This window comes from Alligator sinensis, unplaced genomic scaffold, assembly GCF_000455745.1.
Source record: "Alligator sinensis unplaced genomic scaffold, ASM45574v1 scaffold237_1, whole genome shotgun sequence".
Lineage (NCBI taxonomy): Eukaryota > Metazoa > Chordata > Crocodylia > Alligatoridae > Alligator > Alligator sinensis.
In genome coordinates this window covers 1226570-1247503 of record NW_005841849.1, presented here as the reverse complement: position 1 = coordinate 1247503, position 20934 = coordinate 1226570, and the positions used below count along the sequence as shown (strand labels likewise).

General features: G+C 44.7%; 1 protein-coding gene and 1 long non-coding RNA gene across 5 annotated transcripts in view; one reads left to right on the top strand and one right to left on the bottom strand.

The window, feature by feature from the left end:
• LOC106722468 overlaps positions 1-14692 on the top strand; it is a 31085-nt gene extending 16393 nt beyond the window's left edge. The window contains exons 2-3 of the long non-coding RNA XR_001358442.2: positions 7594-7708; positions 14447-14692. This is a non-coding gene — a long non-coding RNA (uncharacterized LOC106722468). The remainder of the gene's footprint in view (positions 1-7593; positions 7709-14446) is intronic.
• Positions 13520-20934, bottom strand: part of INPP5D (inositol polyphosphate-5-phosphatase D) — a 91704-nt gene continuing 84289 nt past the window's right edge. For all 4 annotated transcript variants that reach the window (XM_014522253.2, XM_014522261.1, XM_014522265.1 and 1 more), the window contains 6 exons: positions 20431-20580; positions 18320-18413; positions 17872-17979; positions 16962-17231; positions 14814-15375; positions 13520-14483 (listed from right to left, as the gene is read on the bottom strand). In XM_014522253.2, coding sequence (XP_014377739.1) covers positions 14481-14483; positions 14814-15375; positions 16962-17231; positions 17872-17979; positions 18320-18413; positions 20431-20580 — 1187 coding nt within the window. In that variant the 3' untranslated portion in view covers positions 13520-14480. The remainder of the gene's footprint in view (positions 14484-14813; positions 15376-16961; positions 17232-17871; positions 17980-18319; positions 18414-20430; positions 20581-20934) is intronic.

Genomic DNA, 20934 nt, shown 5'->3' with positions numbered 1-20934 from the left:
TGGGCTGTCCTTGTGGGTGCCCCATGGTTTGGTGGTCCACGGCTTCCCCCGCCCTCATCATCCCCTCCCCCCAACGAGCCTAGTTTAAAGCCTAGTTTAAAGTTGGTTCAGGCAAATATACCACAAAAATACTTGCCTCTCATGCATACTGTCATGAAATTCATGCTGTATTCAGAGAATACATGCTATTAGTTTTGGTTGGCTGAGTGTGAGGTGTTTCTATTTTTCACTCTTAATAAAGAAAATGAATCTTAGTTTTAAAGGCAAAATTTGGATTCATTACTGACATGTCCATTTTAAACAGATGAGGGAGGAAATATCTCATTCATAGGAACATTAGTCTTGAAGGGGCTGCCTGGGTGGTTGAGTCCCTTTCCCCAGGTCTGACATGGAGAGAGTTACAGGGACATGAATAACATGTGCCCCAGCGGCTGGGGGGACACAGCTGCGCCGGCAGCAGTGGGCGAGCCTGCCAGCAGTGAGTGGGGAGCTCCTGCTGAGGTCCCTGCCACTTTTGGGGGCAGGGGGGGGGGTGGTGAGTGGCCAGTGGCGGCGGCAGCCAGGGGCAATCGTGGACCGCTGGCAGCGGGGTGGCAAGCAGCAACTGCCCTCAGGCGCCACCAACAGTGTCAGCAGCGCATTTTTGCAGGGGGTGCACCGCCACGTGCAGGGGGTGCCTGTGTACCCGCATACACCTCCTACGTGTCACCCCTGTACAGGGAGGCCGTGCTAGGTGGCAGGGGTTTCAAAGGATGAGGATCTTGCACAAGGACTGCAAGATAGTATGCAGACATGGATGAGCTCAATGCTAACACAGTGCTTGTTACTCTTTGTCAGGTGCTTTCAGAGGGTTCAGCCCAGCCTAGATTGTATCTGGACCTTTGAGAGACTCATGGTGGGAGGGGGCAAAGGCTGCAAGGAGCCTCCTGGACATGATATCCTCTGTATTAGAGCCAATCACAGTCCCTGTGCTCAGGAATATGGAAGGGTTACTTCCTCTCTGCACCATGTGGTACACATCACCGCAAACAGGTCTATAAAGAGACAGAGTAGTAATACCCAATCTATAGCAATCCATTGCCCACATTGGTCTGAAAGAGGCTGCTCTCAGTGCATCCTTCTCTGCTCTAGGTAAGGATTGTACCTTTCTGACACACACCTACCCCCTCAAGTACCCCCTGGGTATGGTGTCCTTCTTAAACACACAATTGTATCCCAAATGACAGCAGTCCCTGGGTTCAATTGCTTATGTAACCCTTCTGTCAGGCACTGGACAGCAGAAACAAGGGCCAGGTTCAATTGTAGGGGTTTTTACACAAACTTTCTATTTTGACTCAAGCACCCACCCAGAAAGCCTGGGAAAACAAATTCTTACAGGTGCTGCAAAGTGAACAAACCTCTCCACTGGCAAGCAATATTCAACTATAACAGGGTTTATTAAAGGGGAGTGAGGATAAACACAACCCTAAACCCCACCTTGATTTATTAAATATTAACTGAAACCCCAAACAGTTAACAGTCTCTCTCTATCACTGCCAAACCAAGCCGGGGCGCTACTACATAGGCCAGTCTGTTGGGAAGGGAGACTCATCCAGGACTGCCATTTGGGGCTTTACCACCTGTGCCAGCCAAAGTGGAAAGTACTGAGTAGGGATACCTGTACTGGAGTTCACATCTGCTCTGCCACTGGGGAATGCTTCTTCTCCCTCAGGGGTTATTTGCTGCTGGGGATTGGTGCTCGCTGCCACTCTGTTCCTAGCAGTCATCACCACTTAGCATTTTCTTTACTTTACTTACACACCAAATAGCAGGCTCAGAGATTTCACCTCCTTAAGAATCAGCAGTTAATAGGTTTCTACCTGAATCTGCTGTATCCAGCTGAACCAGAGACTTCTGCTCACAAGCATTTTCCCTTTGAGGATTTGATGACCTATAATGCCATCTAAGGACTAACTCCTTTCCAGAGTCTTGCTGTTCCTTATGCACCTATTTTCCCTTCTGGAACTGAGGGCCACTCCATTGTAGATTTCTGCACAGCTCAGAGTAAGTGCTGATCACTCAGAGTCTTTGCTCAACTTTTCTTTTTCAAAATTTGTGAGCCTATAAACTCACCTTTGGAAGGGAACGAAACAAGAGAAGACTGAGAGGGGATCTGGTGGCCATCTATAAACTCACCAGGGGGAACCGGCAGAAAATAGGTGAGGTTCTGTTCCCCCAGGCACCACCTGGGCTAACAAGGAATAATGGCCACAAATTGTTAGAAAGAAGGTTCAGGCTTGATATCAGGAGACATTACTTTACGGTTAGGGCTGCCAGGCTCTGGAATGGGCTCCCAGTGGAGGTGGTGCTCTCCCCTACCTTCGGGGTCTTCAAGAGGAGGTTGGATAGATATCTGGCTGGGGTATTATGATCCCAGCACTCGTTCCTGCCCAGGGCAGGGGGGCAGATTTGATGATCTGTTCAGGTCCCTTCTGACCCTAGAAACTATGAAACAAAGGTCTGATCTACCTGGCCTTTTACATTTGCAGGCATTATCCACCACAAGTACAAATAGCCCCCACACCTCCAAATATGCATGCTAATGAGGATATGCAGAGACGGAATAAAAAAAGTTTCCATAATAGAACATAACTATGACAGAGCACCTATAACATAAGCAGGGTTACATTTATATTCTAACAGGCAAATAAAGAAGACTAGATATCTAAAGGCAGGCCCTAACAGTATCATGTCAGCCTGCAGCACCTATAGCCATGGGAAAAGTCACACATGACAGGTGACTTAAAAAGCTTGAATAATTGTGTATGCTACACCAGCACTGAAAACTGTGCCAGATGGGGGAAGGGTGACCACCTTATGCTTTGGGGTATAAGCTGAGCCCTGGTAGCCAGAAGAACTGGCATACTGCACTATACACTTGTACAGGCTTCACCTTCCTCAGAAACTGCAGGCTGTGCCTGCTGTTGCTGGATCCTGGGACAGATCCAGGAGTATAATGGTTACCTTTTTTTACAGCTTGGCAAACCTCAGCTCCCTCATTAACAGAAAGGATTTTAGAAGCATTATAACGTGCTGGGATGCTTTGGGATTCCAGCACAAAGAAGCTGCTGAAAACATTCCCTCCTTCTCTCTTGCCTTTCAGAGTCAGTTGTCTTTCTGCAGGTGCCTTGTTGTAACCATGGCATCCTATGGCTGCTTTGTTTCACGACTCTGTAGCGTTTCTGAGTCCTCTCCAGATGGCACACTTCATCTTGACCTTTCCAGCAGGGTTGTCAAACCCTGGGAAGGTAAGCTCTGGGGAAGTGGTACTGATGTGAGGGGAGTAACAGGGCATTTCAGCTCTGGGAAGGAGAAGATAATGATGTAAAACAGTGACAGAAAAGAATTGAACATTGCATGTCGCCCAGGTGCATCTCTTGGCTGTGAACTCGCCTTCTCTCTTGCACATGCTGAAGTGAGATGGCCCTGTTGTGATCTCCTAACTTCTTTTCACACTAACATGGTGCAACAAGCTCTTGTTTCCTGGTGGAGAGAACTGTCCCTGGTTTCTCTGGTGCTAAGATTTCCACTGAACCAGATGCAGGACTAGACCAAAACATTACTCTGTGATTAAGTTGCTTTTCCTATTGGCTCCTGTCCCACAACTTGCCTCATGCTGCCCTTGGGAAGCTGTTTAACATGGAGACTGGAGTTTCGGACAAGAGGAAAATCTACTGTCATTCAGGGGCTCTTTTTGCACTTACAGATAAGTGTGAGTCTAATTCTGAAAGTGCATAGTGATGACATCCTTATTTGCACCGGCTGAATTAAAGTTGTACAGGTGCAAGTTGCAGTGGGGTAAAGGGAAGCCAGGTTTTCAAACCCCTCCCTTTATCCATTCTCTGTTGGCATGAAATGGGGAAGCATCAACCAAAGCCCCGCAGAGGACACTGCCTGAGCTGGGGCCCTTAGTGTAACATAGAATAAGGTCTAATGGTGGCTGAAAACAGGGCAGCTGATCTGGACTAAAGCAAGGGGTATAGCCTGTTCTCATTCTTGCATACAGGGCACAGAGTGGAGGTGTCAACCTGTTGCCTTCCTCATTTGAGAATACTTTGGTATTAAAGGGGCAGAGGGCCCATTTGGAGGGCATTAACAGTTGCCAGTCGGGTACAGGTAATATCTCTTTTGGCTTGCCTTCCTGTTTTGCTCCTTCAGAACTTGACCCTGATGTGGCAGTCAGGAATTGCTGTGCTGACTGAAAAATGCTTTATTTAGGCCTTCACTTGTCAGCTGGTAGGAGGCTGCCAAGCCAAACTCCTACAGATCCATAGCCAGAACCAGAGCCCAAAATACACTTGATAACTCTGCTGGAGATCAGGGTGAATGTAAAAAATGGAAGCGGGAGAGGCTACAGTCAGCTAATAGCATTTGGGGCTCAACTGTAGTTTAAAAAAACGCCAAAACTTAAGTTTAACCTTTGGCATACAAAACAATCTGGTGACTTCTTCCAGAATGGAGGCCAGACCTAATCCCTTCTCCCTGGCACAAATGCTGCTGTTTTGCTGGTCTCTCAGAGAGCTTTGTTCCATTTTTTACTTTTGGGTTTACCCCCTTCCTGATGTGGGGCAATAACAGGGATGTGTGGCTAGGGCATATGTCCTTTATGGCACAAGGCCCAGTACTGGCTTTAGGTAGAGGCTGGCTAATTGGGTGGAGGATGCAGCGGTGGCTGCAGGAGCATGAGGTGCTTTCTGGTGGTTGACACAGGAGAGCTAGAAAAAGCAGGTGCCTCACTGTGCCACCGAGAGAGGGAGCGTAAAGAGAGGCTTGGAAGTGGGGAAGACAGAAATAATATTGTCAATACTACCCCTGTCCTAGCTGCCAAGTCTTGGGCAGCACCTGGTGACATTTTACGCCTGCTAATTCATGAACTAATTGGCATCCATATACATTTGCATATACTGTAACAGACTTCAGCTCACATCCAACATACCCTGCCTTCAGTCAAAGCAGGGGAAGGGCGTGGAGTTGTATACAGCTTGGCAGTAGTGACTGGTGGGCTTCCCAGACAGCCTGGTACAGTTGGCCAAGAGGAAATGAAAGAGCCTAGCACCATTACAGAACTCCTTTTGCCTCATATTCCTTCTTTCCATGTTCCTGCTCTGGAAGACACTAAGGCAGTGGTTTTCAACCTGTGGGCTGCAGATGCCTGGGGGTCTGCAGACTGTGTCTAAGGGGTCCATGAAAGATTACTATGATCAATCAAAAGTATGTGAATACCCACACTTACAATCCAAAGGGGTCCACACCTCTGTTTGAAATTTCCAAAGGGGTCTGCAAATGAAAAAAGGTTCAAAACCACTGGGCTAAGGCTTTCTAGGCAGGCACCCCAGCAGCTTCTGCCTATCAAGATAGGCACTGCAGCCCATGGCCAGAGCTAGCCAGGAGCATGAGGTTGAGGGAGAGTGTCAGGTTGTTCTACTTGTCACTGTGACTCCAAGGACCAGGGTTTTTTTATCTACATACATGTCCATTTTCAATCCATATCTTTTTCTACCTCTGTGTTCTCCTCAAATGAAATTTCCTCTCCTTCATAACTATTTCCCATCTCTCATTGGTCTGTTACAGATTATGTTGATTTGAACTCTGACCCATCCCTTATCTCACTAGTCGAAATAAGAAACACTCTTAGCAAAGTACCATAATGAGAATAAATTTTCATAATTGTACTGAATTTGTCCATTCCATGTGCACCATCCAGGTCAGGTCTTCAGCTGGCAGTTATTGACAATAGAGTTCAGACTACAATTCTCAACATGTATCTTGCAAGTACTCTTGTATTGCTGACACTGTACCCATTAGTTTTTCTTTATCAAACAGAATACAGCTTAAGCCCTCCCATATAGCATGTTCTTTTGATTGTAACAATTGAGCTTCTTTGGGTAAAACTTTCTTTTGTTCATCTCTAGTAGCTGAAATCAAATTAAGCAAAACTGAGAAGGAAAAAACCCACAGTTGTAATTAAGAGCAGATTCACACACATCACATTGTAAACCAACAGATACTTCTGCGTAGGTGAATGGATTTTTGCATTGTCGCACTTGCAGCTTTAGTTTTCCGTCTTTCAGAGCTGGTGCAAGTATGAATTGTAAATAATATTTATAAAATAGGTCATGGTAATAAACTGAGAGCAAATGTTCACAGCAGTTCTGTGTCCAGTATTCCTAGCAATCTGTTTTAACACATTATATTTCATGGAAAGTATAGCAAACAACAGTATGTCAAAAACATCTCTAGCCATGGAGAAGTTTGAGTACAGTGGAATGTTATGAGCTGTCTTAATATAACCAGTTCTAAAAAGATTCTGTTAACAACCTTAGGGGAAATGAAGGCATGAATACAACAGAGGAAATGGGTAATGAGATTTTTTTCATGGGCTGAACAACTGGCATGAATAATAATTTGATAGTTGCTTACATATATAGAAAAGAACATCTTGTGCCTCTGCGGCTAGCACCTCTTTCAACACTAGAGAAATCTGGCATGTTAAGCATCCATCTAGATTCTCTGGCATTCATGTAACATGTGCCCCATAAAATTGTTGGCAGAAATGAACAAGGATAGCACCATCATTTGGACTGCAGATGTAAATGGCTGGTGTAATTAGATACTATTCCAGTCCCACTCCATTCTTCAGCTCTGCATAGTCTGCATCAAAGCTGTACCTTTCCTTATTAAATATCTCACTCTTGCTGTAACAATTCTATGCAGAACAACTGGCAGACAATATAGCACCACATTGTTACTATTGCACTATTACTCCAAATCAGGAGGCATCTTCACTTGGACTTAAGCCATCCAAATGCAACAGTCCACCATTTTGTACCTGCTGATTCTTTAAACTGAGGTGTAAACAGACTTTGCATATCTCCTGGAAGAATGCTTTTTCTTCCTCCCTCTCTTCTACTGATTTTCATACCCATTGTCCCACATCAAGTACCTATGAAATATATGAGGTCAAAATGTGCTAACAGTATTTTTTCCCCCTGGGACAATCCTTCCTAAGTCTGTAAATTTATTGTGGCTCATTCAAGTTAATTGCTGGTCATTCCAAGAACAAGGTTGTATGCTCTCCCCTACTGGCAGGGAAGCAACAGTGCAGCTTAGAAGGGCTACCTGTCTAAATGGCTGTGCCTCAAATAAGATGTCTATTTACAGCCTCTTCAGCCGTTTGTTAGAAAAAGATCTGCAGGACCCTTGGCTAGTTAGACTCCAGCCAAGACTCTTGGCTAGTTAGACATTCTTAGTTTTCAACATTTTGCACGTGCATCTTACCTGCCACAATCTCCAAGCCTTCAGAATGAGCCTTCTTTCAGACAAACATCTCAAAGTATATTAGAAAGGGAGGCATTGACCTTCCATTTTAAAGACACAGTAAAGCACAAACGCAAGATGATTTGCTTATGGTCATATAATCAAGCAGTGGCAGAGTCAAGAACTGCACTTGCAACAAGGAGACTGAGAGTCTAACCAGCGTGGTTGGTATGCAGAAGTTGTTCTCCTGCCTTTTTATAGTCACTAAGACTTCTTTGTTTTCTTTTACTTTCCTAGATTCAACTTTTCCAGACATTTTTGTAGGGCACCGCTGTTACCCAAGAGAAACACTACAGGTTGCTGCAAATCTTTTTTGTACCTGATGACTCTGGTTGTACTTTAGGGTGAACAGGTAAGTTTGTGTTACAGACTTTAATCTTGAACAAGCATCTGGGTTTTAAACAGCCACTGTATTTCACAATATCATATATATTGTAGCTTGAAACTTTAAGTATTTCTGACAGCTGGATCTCCATGGAGATTAGCACACTAAGAATGTGGCTATTTTAAGGACTTAGAAAACAAGGAAAATTGGCAGGTTAAGGTGAGGCAATAATATCTCTGGAAAATCAGTAATTTCCTCAACAATTTGCTCTCTTTTCTCACAATATGTATAAAAATCAATGGAAAAAATCATTAGAATAACAGGAGAATGTGAGAAAAGCAGCATGTTTGGACCCCAGATGGATGGATCTTATGTTAGTCAACACTAACCACCCTAGGAAATGGGCAGCTTTCGCAGACTTCTAAATGGAGCCATGTCCCATGCAGAAGGATGGCAGTGGGGGACATATCTTCAGGGTCCAAGGCAAAATGGGGAAAGGAGCCCTGAAAAAGAATCACCACAGTACACACGTATGTGATACATTCATACCTATTCAATTTGAACCCTTGGAAAGATTTCCAGTTAGTGCATCCAGGCTGTGCCTTGGAGAGCTCTTATCCTCTCATAAAGAAAGGTACTATGGAACATCCAGAGGAGAGGTTTCTTTTTGTGCCAGGAACTTCTCCTCACTGGTCATCTGTCCCTGCTATTTATCTAAGCCTAACACTGCCTCTCCTACAGATCCCTTAAAATCTATTTCCTCTGGTTTTAACATTCTCTCGCCCACACAAAGCTACACAGCAGCTGCCATCCTTCCAGCCAAGGAGGAGGAGGGTGGTAGGACTCCCTTCAGAGTCTCAGTGATGTTTCTTATCTAATTCCAAGAGTCACTGAATCCTGAAGGGGATTTTCATCCTTGTTCAGGATCTTCCCTCTCCTTTTGGCAATATGCTTCCTTGGAAGAATGACCTTCCAGTCCAGATCAGGTTGTAGGTTAGTCCTATCTACTTCTACCTATAGAAGCAGCATGGGCATATTTTTTTCATCAATACAAAACCCTGTCTTTACCAGAATCCAGATCACTTCTTATCATACCCAGTGCTACTGGGCCAATACAGACTGGTGCAAGACTCCTGTTTCCAACAGTGAAGAGTGTGACCTGTTAGGATGGTATGTGTAGGTGTGGAGCACAGTAGAGGGTTATCTTCATGTGTTCCCATGGACTAGACCTGCCTTCTCCATTAATGCCACCAGTGCCCTGCAAGCTTTCTAGTACTGATTGTACACCTTCAGCAGCTCCAAGCCCCTTCCCTTTCCTACCCTAAGTATCCCTCCTCCCTACAAAGAATCTTAATAACTTTCTAAGAGATTAGTACTACCAAGTTCTGCCATGAATTTTATTCTTCCCTCCTTTTCCCTTTATTCCTCTCCTGACCCCTCCTGCTCATTTTCTACCTCTTGCTCATTCATCTCTCAGTATAAACGTGGCTCCCTATTTCCTTATACTCAAAGCTGCCTTTTGATTCCATTTGTCTGTTTCCTGATTGGAGTGATTCCAGTTACTATCTCAACTCCCCACTTCCCTTTACTTTCAAACACATTTAACAAGCAGCTCACAGCCCTTGTCTGGAGTTCTTCCCATCTGTCCTTGATCCCATGCAATCTGGCTTTTGGCAACCTTACTGAAACTGTACACACTTTCTCTAAGGCTTCCAGCTCCTCAGCAAATACCAGCACCTGCCTTCCATTCTCTTGTCTGCCTTTGACACTTGCTTGCTCTTTCTCACTTGACATATTGTTCTGTCTTGGTATTTGGGCACTGTCCTCTCTTGGTTCCTTCATACTTCTCTAGCTGTCTCTTCAGCAGGTTTTCTAGATCTTCCTCTCCTCCCAATTTTAGGAAGGTTCACACAACTCTGCAGCTCCCATTTAATCAAATCTGGCCCTAAAAGGCTAAAACAGAACTCTTGACCTCCTCTTCCCCTCTCTTCTTTTTCTCTACTACCATGGACCATCATCCTTTCTATAACATGGAGGTCAGTGGAAACACCTCACATTCAGGCCAGGTTCAAATGCTAATGTTCTTGCTTCTTCTGCCGCTTCTCAGATCTGTCCTTGATTCTGCCTAGCCACCACATGCATACCCATGTTACCACAGCATTATCTGCTCTGTTCTCTCTGATGTTAAGGTTTTTTTTAGCCCGTACAGATGCAGCTCTGTAGATCTTCTCTTAGTCAAACTGTTCCTCTTTCCCATAATATCAAGCAACACAGTTTGTTGTCAGTCACGTGGCTTTGTATAACTATTACCTTAGCTGCCTATGGCTTAGCTCCTCTGATCAGATGGATGGCAGCCTAAATACCTGTTGTCCACTTCATCAGTAATGCTTGTGTCACCTTATTCACTGACCATCTGCACAGAACATCCTCTGTGAACTCTTTTGCCTGGGTCCACTCTCTCCTCTGTCAGCTTCCTCTATGATGGGCACAAATAACTAATAGTAAGCGCTAGTGATCTTAAGATTCAGGACCCCATCAAACAATGAGCAAAGGCCCTGTTTAGTGTCGTATGTTATCTCTGTACCGCTCCACTCCCTTTTCCAGCTTTTTATTACATTATTGCTGAAACTGGTTTGTGACTTTCGTGAATTAAGAATCATATGCCCCTGCCCACATTGTGAAATGTGTTACGCATACCTGCGCACTGTCTTCATATTATACATTGTATCCTTTGTCTTTATCACGATCCTCATAAGTCTAAATGTCATCAAAGCCTCCTTGCCTGCAGACTTGGGCCAAATTGTTGCTGTGCTCCCGATTGTAAGGATACCTCTGTCTATAGAAGCTAGCTTTGATGTATATCAGCATTTCATTTTCCTAACTACTTGAAGCGAATTTCTTTTTACTGCTTGGAGAGTGACTGGCACTGAGTACAAGTTTTGTCTGGCTCATGGCTTGTTATCAGTTGGTAAAAGCTTTTCGTAAACTATCTAGCAGAAGCTTCCACCCCCACACATGCATGGATACTCCTTGGTTTTCCGTGGGAACCATTTTCACTCTTCATGTTAGACAATAAAATCACCAGTTCAAGTAGGGTAAACTTAGCAGCTGGGCCAGGAGGAGGAAATGAACCAGTTTTCCTGGAGTCTGAAATGGAGAAGCTATACTTTCCTTAGGGCCAATAACACCTTTCTTATTGAATCCACCAGCAAAGTTCTAGGATTCTTCAGGAAACATCCTGTCCAATAAACAAGGAGGAAATTAAGGTATCTGGGCCCAAAACCCTTCTGGGATTCTGTTCTGCTTTGTAGATTTAGGGGAGCAGGTGCTTTTGTAATGATGTAATGAGAACACAGACTCCTTAATAAAAAAATGTTCTGGGTGAAAAGGGTGTATGCAGACTTGATATGAATCTGCGGTGTGATGAAGCTGTACAACAGGTGAATGTAGTTTTGGGCTGCATCAATAGAAGCATTAGGTACAAGACACAGGAAGTGACAGTGCCTCTCTACTCTAACACTGGTTAGGCCTCATCTGGAGCATGGTGTGCAGTTCTGGGCTCCACATTTTAAAAAGTGTGTGGAGAACATAGAGAGAGTCTAGAGGCAGAGAACAATGATGATCAAGGGCTTGGCAGGCAAGTCATATGAGGAGAGGCTGAAGAAGCTAGGCATGTTCAGCTTATAGAAAAATTGCTTTAAGAGGTAACATAATAGAGGTCTTCAAATATTTGTAGGGCTGCCATAAAGAAAAGGAAAAGCACCTTTTCTCTTTTGCTGCAGAGAGGAGGATGTAAACCAATGGCTTGAAGTCGCAGCAAAGTCAATTTAGATTGAATATCTGAAAAAAACTTCTTCACTGCAAGAATAATGAGGCAGTGGAAAAGACTGCCTAGGGAAGTTGTGGATTCTTCATGACTGGAGGCGTTCAAGAGGAGGTTGGACAGCCACCAGGTTGGAGATGATCTAGGTGTAGCTATGCCTATCTTCTACCATGGGTATTTCCCATGCTTCTGGGCTTTGCTGGTTGCTCCTGCCCCTCTTCCCTTTTTTCTGCAATATTTGCCAGGGTGTTTTTAAGCCCCTGCAGACGCACTGGTGGCTGGCTACAGCTGAGGCTGTGGACTTCAGCTGGGGTGGACAAATTCTCCTGGTAGGAGCACAGCCAAAAGTTCCTGGCTAGAGGGTCTTGCCCTTCCACTCAGGGTCAAACTGATCACCACATTTGGGGCCAGGAAGGAATTTCACCTCATGGTCAGATTGGTATGGACTGTGGGGGGTTTTGCCTTTGTCTGTAGTGAAGGGTGTGGCCCTCTTCCCCAGACATTTTGGGCATATATTGACAAAATTTTATAGAAATAGGACATTTTTTCCTCTGCTTTAGTAGTGGCAGGTTAGGGTGTTAGGTCTATGTTGTGTCAGGGTTGAGGGTAGTCTTATGTAGAGTTTAGATTATGGTTGTAAGGGTGGTTTAGATAGCGATGATCCTGCCTCAAGCAGGGAGCTGGACTAGATGAGTTGGAGGTCATAATAGAGGTCTTCAAATATTTGTAGGGCTGCCATAAAGAAAAGGAAAAGCACCTTTTCTCTTTTGCTGCAGAGAGGAGGATGTAAACCAATGGCTTGAAGTCGCAGCAAAGTCAATTTAGATTGAATATCTGAAAAAAACTTCTTCACTGCAAGAATAATGAGGCAGTGGAAAAGACTGCCTAGGGAAGTTGTGGATTCTTCATGACTGGAGGCGTTCAAGAGGAGGTTGGACAGCCACCAGGTTGGAGATGATCTAGGTGTAGCTATGCCTATCTTCTACCATGGGTATTTCCCATGCTTCTGGGCTTTGCTGGTTGCTCCTGCCCCTCTTCCCTTTTTTCTGCAATATTTGCCAGGGTGTTTTTAAGCCCCTGCAGACGCACTGGTGGCTGGCTACAGCTGAGGCTGTGGACTTCAGCTGGGGTGGACAAATTCTCCTGGTAGGAGCACAGCCAAAAGTTCCTGGCTAGAGGGTCTTGCCCTTCCACTCAGGGTCAAACTGATCACCACATTTGGGGCCAGGAAGGAATTTCACCTCATGGTCAGATTGGTATGGACTGTGGGGGGTTTTGCCTTTGTCTGTAGTGAAGGGTGTGGCCCTCTTCCCCAGACATTTTGGGCATATATTGACAAAATTTTATAGAAATAGGACATTTTTTCCTCTGCTTTAGTAGTGGCAGGTTAGGGTGTTAGGTCTATGTTGTGTCAGGGTTGAGGGTAGTCTTATGTAGAGTTTAGATTATGGTTGTAAGGGTGGTTTAGATAGCGATGATCCTGCCTCAAGCAGGGAGCTGGACTAGATGAGTTGGAGGTCCCTTCCAGCCCTACTTCTCTATGACTGTATAGATTGTTTTTCTCCATCCATGCTCACAAGCCTGTGCTAAGCCTTGTCTACACCAGGATAATTAGTACCTGTCTTTCATGCATAGACAGTTGATAATTCTGCTTGCCAACTACAAACAGAGTGCAAGTACTTTTATAAAAGCCATAAAACCTGTTAATCACAAAGGTGGATTAAAGCTTGAATCCTAGGCACACCAGCTCAACTACATTATCACAGGGTATGGAAGTAGTGGCTCTAGCTATCCTAATGTACATGCTTCCTGGGAGCATATAGGAGAGATGAGGACAAGCCACCAGCTGCAAATCCTCCAAGATGTTCCTTTCCCAGGGCTTCCTGGTTCATTCCGTCTTTGGTGGTTCTCAGACAAAATGCCTCTAAGCAAGTGATTGTTTTCATTCACTGACTCAGTCAGTAATCTGGAGGTAGAAATTCTGAATTTTCAATAACAAATGACTAGAACTGGGTCTAGTTTTTATTTCTTGATAATGAACATGGAAACAGTAGCAAGGATTAAGTCAGAAATAGGCATAGCCTCTGTGTAACCCACTGCATTAATACCTAACATGGATACAGAAATTACAGTTATGTTAACATCATCCATTCTCAGTTAATGAACAAAAGTAAAGTAAGGTCAGCATGAATCTAATAATTATGCTACAAAACAACCAGCCAAATGTCCTTCAAAGCAAGGGAATGCCATAAGAAATGGCTAGAGTGACAAATTTCCCTTCAGGCAGTTATAGCATACAGACTCCATATGGGCCCTATATAATGCTCTTTCATTTCTATATGCAGTTCTGCCATTTCACCCTTTCCCATGAGGTTTTCACCGTGGAATAATAGCACTGGTTGCTAGAGCCAACAGCTACAGTGCCAAGGGACAAATCCTCATATACTGTACATGTGCTTGTCAATGTGTGCTGTTCAGCTGGTGTCCCCACCCTCCCCAAAGTTTGAAATGCTCTGGAGTTGTACCGCTTTCAAAAGTCTCTCTGTTTCATAATTATCACTCTTGAATGTTGTAATTCAAGATAAAGATCATCGCTTGTGTGTGCAGAGAACCCTTTAGATGCACCCAGCCCATGTTTTAGTCTTTGTAAGCGTACCTTCCTCTTCTCCAAATTATTACTAATATATGTCTTGAACCTACTGCCTCTGAACAGAAGTACCAAAGAGATGTTTACAAAAGACTAACTGTTAGACTCATCACCTTGCATTTGTTATTGCCCTGCCTCTTGAACTGAATAACTTACGTGAAATATCTCAGCTAGAAGACTTTTATAATAATAAAGAGAGAGACACTCTCAAAAATAAAAAGCCCCAGGCCTCTCAACTCCAGACCAGAGGATATTAATGTGAACAAAGGGTAATCTTCATACTTCTTCCTGTTAGGAATCCTCCCAGGATGCCATCTGCCATGCTGTATTCACTGCAGAAACAAGAGGAGACACCAGCTTATGTACTGCCGCTTCTATTTATAAGACAACACTGCCTAAACCAGGAAGTATATTCGACTGATAACTACTTCCATTGCATTTTCATTAACCATGCTAAAGTAAACTTATGATTGAACTATGCTGGATTCTAGTCATCTGGGCCAAATTTTGATCTTCACAGAAATGAAGCAATTTGAGTTAAAAAGGCACTGGGTATCTGAGTTTTTTTCCCCTTCTTTTTGCCCAGTTTGAAAGAAAGTTTAATGGTGTGTGAAAGTAGTACAGTGTTCCCCCCATTCCTCTAAGCCCCAGAAGAAACATACCGGTGTGCTTGTCCTGCTGACTGGCCCCTCTTCAGTTCGATGCTTTCCTGTGTGAGGGAGCTCTAAACTGTCCCTGTAGTCTCGGCCCTTGATGTTCTGCATGTCCAGTACTGCTCGGCTCTTCGTGGGAAGAGGAGGTTTGTTGACTTGTCCCTGATTGCTTGGCCCTATTTCAGACCTTGATGGCTTGACTGGTTTCTTAAGTGGTGCTGGGTTTTCTAAAGATACAGCAGACTTTTGCTTGCCCTGAACCTTTTCATTCATAGTCTTTTCCTCAGACTGACCAGAACAGGTGTAGGAGCGGAATCTCGACGTGGGAACCAAGAAAGGTGGGGACTGCTGCTTGCTGGAAGACTTGCTGCTCTCAGTCTCTTGTGACTTTGTGAGAAGGAAGCTCGGATCTGAGGTGGCAGCGTGCTCCTTCCTCGAGGGCTCCTTCTTTGACATCACCTTCCCCTTGCAGCTCATGGAGCCATAGAGTGGGTTGTCAAACATCTCTGGCTTCTGCTGCCCTTCCTCTTGAAGCAAAGATTCTGCCATGATTTTCCCCACTTCAGCTGGCCTACAGCCATCAAGGCAACATGGAAAGGAGAGGTGTTAGTAAGAGGTGACATTGACTGACTTTAGAAAGTGAGATAAAATGAGCATGAGGGAGTCAAACTGTGACTATGCAGAGATAGAAGAATAACCATTAAACTAATGGGGAGGAAACAGAATTGCGTAGGGTTCTACTTCTGTCTAATCTTTATTGGCCTGAGAGCATAAAAACATGGTACTGTGCAAACTCTCTGTTGACAAAGCAGGCTTCTCTTATAACAGAGAGGAGCCGCTGAGCAAACTGTTCAGAGTTCTGCAGTGGTTTTGTGAAACACAAATCTGAGAATGTTAACTGGTTTCTTCATTTCTGGCTGAGAGGACTGGACTGGATCTCCAAACCATCAGCATTCAAAACTCTCAGCACAGTACACCAACATCACAACCAGACCAATCTCCTCTGGTTACCATAGCTCAGGAGTAGCAGTAAAACTCCTTGGATTAATCCAATAGCAGAGTGCTTGGCTAATAACCATGTAATGTAGAGCAAGAAAAAAGCTTTGTGCTCACAGTGCTTTGCAAACTGTTGGATTAAAAATAATGGAAACCTCATGGCCAAATGAGAGAACTGCTGTAGAATGGGACTCCGTTTGGGTTTTCTGGGTCCTTATGTGAATGAACCTAAACTGTTGAAGCTTTTACACAGCAGTCAACCAAGCACTTGAATGATCACAGACCAGCTATAATGTAATTGAACATTAATCTCCCATTCATCTAAATGGGAGATGAATGGCAAACATTGAAGGGATCTTTTGAATAAACCTCCCAGGGTTTGAATGGGAATTCAGCATAGTGGGAACAGGGCACTGGAGACAGCAGAAACAAGAACTAGCAGGACACGTGCTAAGAGGAGGCACTGCTGGAAGAGTGGCTCAAGCTTGCTCTTATTTTCATAGTGGCAAACATGTTTACCAGGAAATGATATCATGATAATGACACACACAGCAAGTAACCATCACAATGATCGAAAAAATAGAATGAAGACAGAAAGTGCATACCAGAACCAGTGTGGAGTAACCTAATCAGTTCATGGAAGGGTCTGGTACATAAGGGATATACATGACAGTCAGATTTGAATTCTACAACAAAACTTGGTGCCCCTGGGGTACAGGAGTGCTCAGTTCTGTAATGAGCTGAAATGTCAGGAGTGTTGCAAGCAGAAGTGTAGTTAAAATCATGGCAGGCAAACGTGCAAAGGAGCTTTCATTCCTGCCAGAGGGAAGAACTGCAAGAGGCAGTTGTACAGGCCTCTTTCCTGTCTCCCAACATCAGAGTTGGGAAGGAGTTAATCTTATGCACATGCACACACTCAGCTTTCACTTTTTGCTTTGGTATAGGATGGAGGAGTTGCCACACTCAGTTGCCAGCACTGAGGAGTTCCTGAGTGGGGGAGGTCACCACTGGTGACCCTCACTCTCCTCCTGTTTCTAAAGGCAAAGGGCAAATATGAACTAATTCAACCCCACAGCAGAAATAACAAAAAGGTGACTATATTGGAGTGGGAATGTGGGGGTGGACACCAGAACAGCACCAATGCCAGAGGCAAAGACTCACAGATGCTCTTGACTCCTGGAAGCAGAACTCCGGCTTGTTGTAGACAGAACGGGTGCTTTTGGAGAGAGGGGTGACTGGGAGGGAGGTGTAGAAGAGGACTCCTTTTGTCCCACTGCAGAGGCATTCTCTTTGGGCTGCTGCTCATAGTTCCACAGGGCAGGAGGCTGGTCTGATGAAGAAGTCTGCTTAAGCTGGCTGGGTGCAGACTGTTGCTGGGAGAAGGACACCATCCCCATATAGTTGGGATTATTGATGTCTGTCAGGGTGGAACTGCAGGAAAGAAAGGGTGCTGAGAGAATAATGTATGCAGAAATAACACACCACCCCACTTGCCTCTCCCCCACCATAAGCTCCCATGACCAGACAGCTACTAAGGAAAAGAGTCTAACACACAAAGGCTGGTTTTGTTCAACCACAGCAGGCCCCTTTTTCATTTTGAGGAGAAAATAAATAGAGGGTCGTGCTGGCTGTTCCACTATGGAGAGGGGTGCTACATCAGGGCCATCCTGTACCTCACCAGTAGTTTTCTGTGGTAGTAGCAGGCACCTCACCTCCTTTAGGCTGCAGCAACTTAGAGCCCAGAAACCCTTGCAAAGGCTTTTGGCTCCTATCACACAGCTGGTGGCTCCAGCAGCATTAATAGGCAAATAACAGCAGTGTATGGGCTAGTAACATGCTGCTGTAATCAGGGCACCAAAATCAGGTCTCTAGGGCAAGTCTCCATGGACTGGGAGGTGAAAACTGCAGGCTGCCTTGATAAAAAAATGGCCCTATAAAATATAGAACCTGGAGCAACAAGCTGTCCTTCCTCTGGACAAATGGGAGGACCCTGTGGGTCTCTGGGATGGGAAATGCAGGCAGTCAAACCTCAGCTTGCCTCCCCATCTGGTGGAGGTAAAGTAGCAGTTACCGTAACATGTCTTCCTTGCTCTGTGTATCTGGCAAAGTGGAAGCACTTCCCCAAAAGCGAGCAACAGCTGCTGCTTCTTTGGCCATCAAGTGAGTAGATTTGGATTTTCTGTTGAGAGGAAAAAGAGCCCTTTTTAGAAGAGGGGCATATGCGAATGCCAGGAGCATGTCTCCATCAGTGCACTCATTTGCTGAAACATGTGACAGTTGATCCTGCCTCAGCACAGAGGCACACTGCCATTCTGTTCCTTTATTTGGGGAGACAGTGACCACACCACTATGGCGGTTACTGGCAAAATCAGGCCAGCCAATAACTGAAATGTGTGCAAAGAATCAGCTTTTCAGTCCTTACCACAGGTACTTGAATTGTGCCTACAACTGTCAGAAAGATCCATACCCATGCTCAGCATCAGACTGCATCTGTGAGGTCTCACTCACTGGTCCTTTACCTGTTAGTTTGGTCCCAGTCTTTGGTGGGATCCAGGCTGCCGGCACCCTTTGGCTTCTGCCCGATGGTCTCATCACGTTCAATCTTCACAAAGTCTGGAGGAAAAGACAATGTATGAAAGTGCACTTATGTGCGTCATGGCTTTAGCTTACATCACACTGGGGGGCTTGCGCTTCTCTGTTAATGCCAATAGCTCTCTGCATGCATCTGCCTATCAAAATACCAATGCACTGATATGGCAAGGGTATTTTGTGCCTGAAAGCTTGTCTAACATCTCTCCCAGCTACAAAGCTGGTCCAGCAAAAGATACCACTAAACAAATCTCTCTTCTTACTTTTTCCCTGGACCATCATGGTTACAACGACAGCTAATAGCCCATCCAGGTATGATGGTTAGGACACACCCTTCTAAGTGTTAACAGTGTAGCTGCGATTGTTCTGATTGTTATGCCATTGGTGCACATCATGCTTCCTAGACAAAGGAAAGACAAAGGCCCTGATCCTGAACACACTGCATAATCTTGTTAACAGTAATAATTCCAGAGGACTTAAGAAGATTCCTTACATACACATTTCGGCACAAAGCTAATGTTGGCAGAGAAGGCTTATGTTAACATTGGTCACTAAAGACTTGACAACAAGAAAAATGATGCTAGAGAGTTGCTAGAGGGCCTGACTTACAGATCCTATCTAGAGGGAGTGCTCAAAATGTGAAACAGAAGCAGGAATATTACAGTATGGTGAAGGCTCAGCAGCATCTATTTTCTATTGCCAGGGACATGTGAAAAACTTACTAGGTGGTAAGCTTGGGTGTTCACTTACAGCATGTGACCTGCTCTACCATAAGTCCCCATGTGCATGCTCCCCACCCCCCCATAAATGTAGGTCCCCTGCTTTCCCTGTAGAATAACCTACTTCATGTTTAATGCAGCATAAAGTTGTGCATTCTGGGGTATGGTAACAGAGCAGTTAAAGTCTTGCTAGAGGTATACATTTGAACCCTGCTCTTGGCTCATGCCAAAGGCTGCCCCCAGTTAACCCAGCTATAAGCTGGCACCTGATCATTCAGGCTCAGGATTCAGAGATGGCCAAATGTGATGCTAGTAACATCACTTCTGAGTGTGCCTCTGGCTACAGAAATCGGCATGCCTCAGCCACACTACCCTGATGGACTGTTTGGGACAGGCAGGCCTTTGGTTTTTAAAGAACGTACTCATGGGCAATGATTATAGTGTAGCACACGTGCTGTAAGTTCATGCTGTAGTTCACCTTCTACTAGCTTGTTCATGACCCTAAATGGACTGGCCTGCACACTCTGCTATCAAATAACATAAAGGGTTGAGGTGCATCATAATAAATGTTCCCAGCGATGCTGGCCTTTTCAGTATGATTTCAAAGCACAAACGCCATCATGGTGTTAGTTGCTTCTGAATTGAGAGTAATGGTAAAACATTCCTACCATCTTAGATACAAACACAATTTAATACTTCCCCATGCACTCTTATAGAGACTGGATAGCTACATGCTGGACATGGCAGGTGCCCAGCTGAGCTGTGGTACAGAGACATACATAAGCAAAGTGGGATTTTTAATCATCATGGAAAACAATTGTTAACATTTGTGCTTTGAAACATGCTGCCCAGGGACTGAGGGAACAATATGATGCAAGATAGAAAACAAATCTCATTTTCCTGTAGCTGAGCAACTGCAGTTCAAGAGCCTTTAGTGCCCTTTCAATATAACTGCAGGTGACTGGATCAGAGACAAATCTGTTGCCCTGCTATATAGAGGCATTACAAATGGAAACATGGTAACAGAACTCAACAGAGCCTCTGTTAGTGACAGACAGAGGGCTCTCTCTATCTGTTAATTCACTTAAGAGGATAACAGAAAAAACCTGAATGTGACTGCTGTGTCTTTCAGGAAGAGCTCAGGTAGGCTGTAGGGGTCATTGCTCATCACTGGATCCAGCAGCCACCATCAAAAGATAGTGGCTATCTAGAATTGAAACTACTGGTAAGATAAGCTTCAGTTCTTTTCAGGAATTGTACGAGACCCCAGCTGATCAGACTGCAGTTACGTAGAGTGACCACCTCCAAACCCAATGTCTTACCATATAGTTTCTCTCTCTGTTTTCCTTGAGATGTCTGTAACTTGACTTCACCTTGGAAGACCCCTGTTTTCTCCCCATGGTGGGTAAGCACAGTATGGAAGGGAACTAGTGATTCTGTAGCTTCTCTTCGCAGGGCAATGCAGCCTTCACCTAGAGAACAGGAAGGGAGTCTGGATGCGAGATGACTTTTGTAATTTCTCTCTCACTCTCTCTCTCTTCAGTCATTGGTTACCTCTGCATAAGCAGGACAAATGTGACTGGAAAGGGAAACTTGGAGTTGAATCCCAGGAGGGACTGTAAAACATCACAGGAACTTGGTTGGGGGGTGTCATCCACTCCCTCTTTGTATGGGACACTTGTAACTTTGGCTGTCTGAGCTTCTGTTATTGGTGAGAAAAGTTTCTGCTTCTCCTATGGATTATCTGGGCTCTGAGAGAGAATCTCTCCTAATGACAGGACTGTGAACTTCAACCGATCAGAATGTGAAAGCCAATAGCACAGACA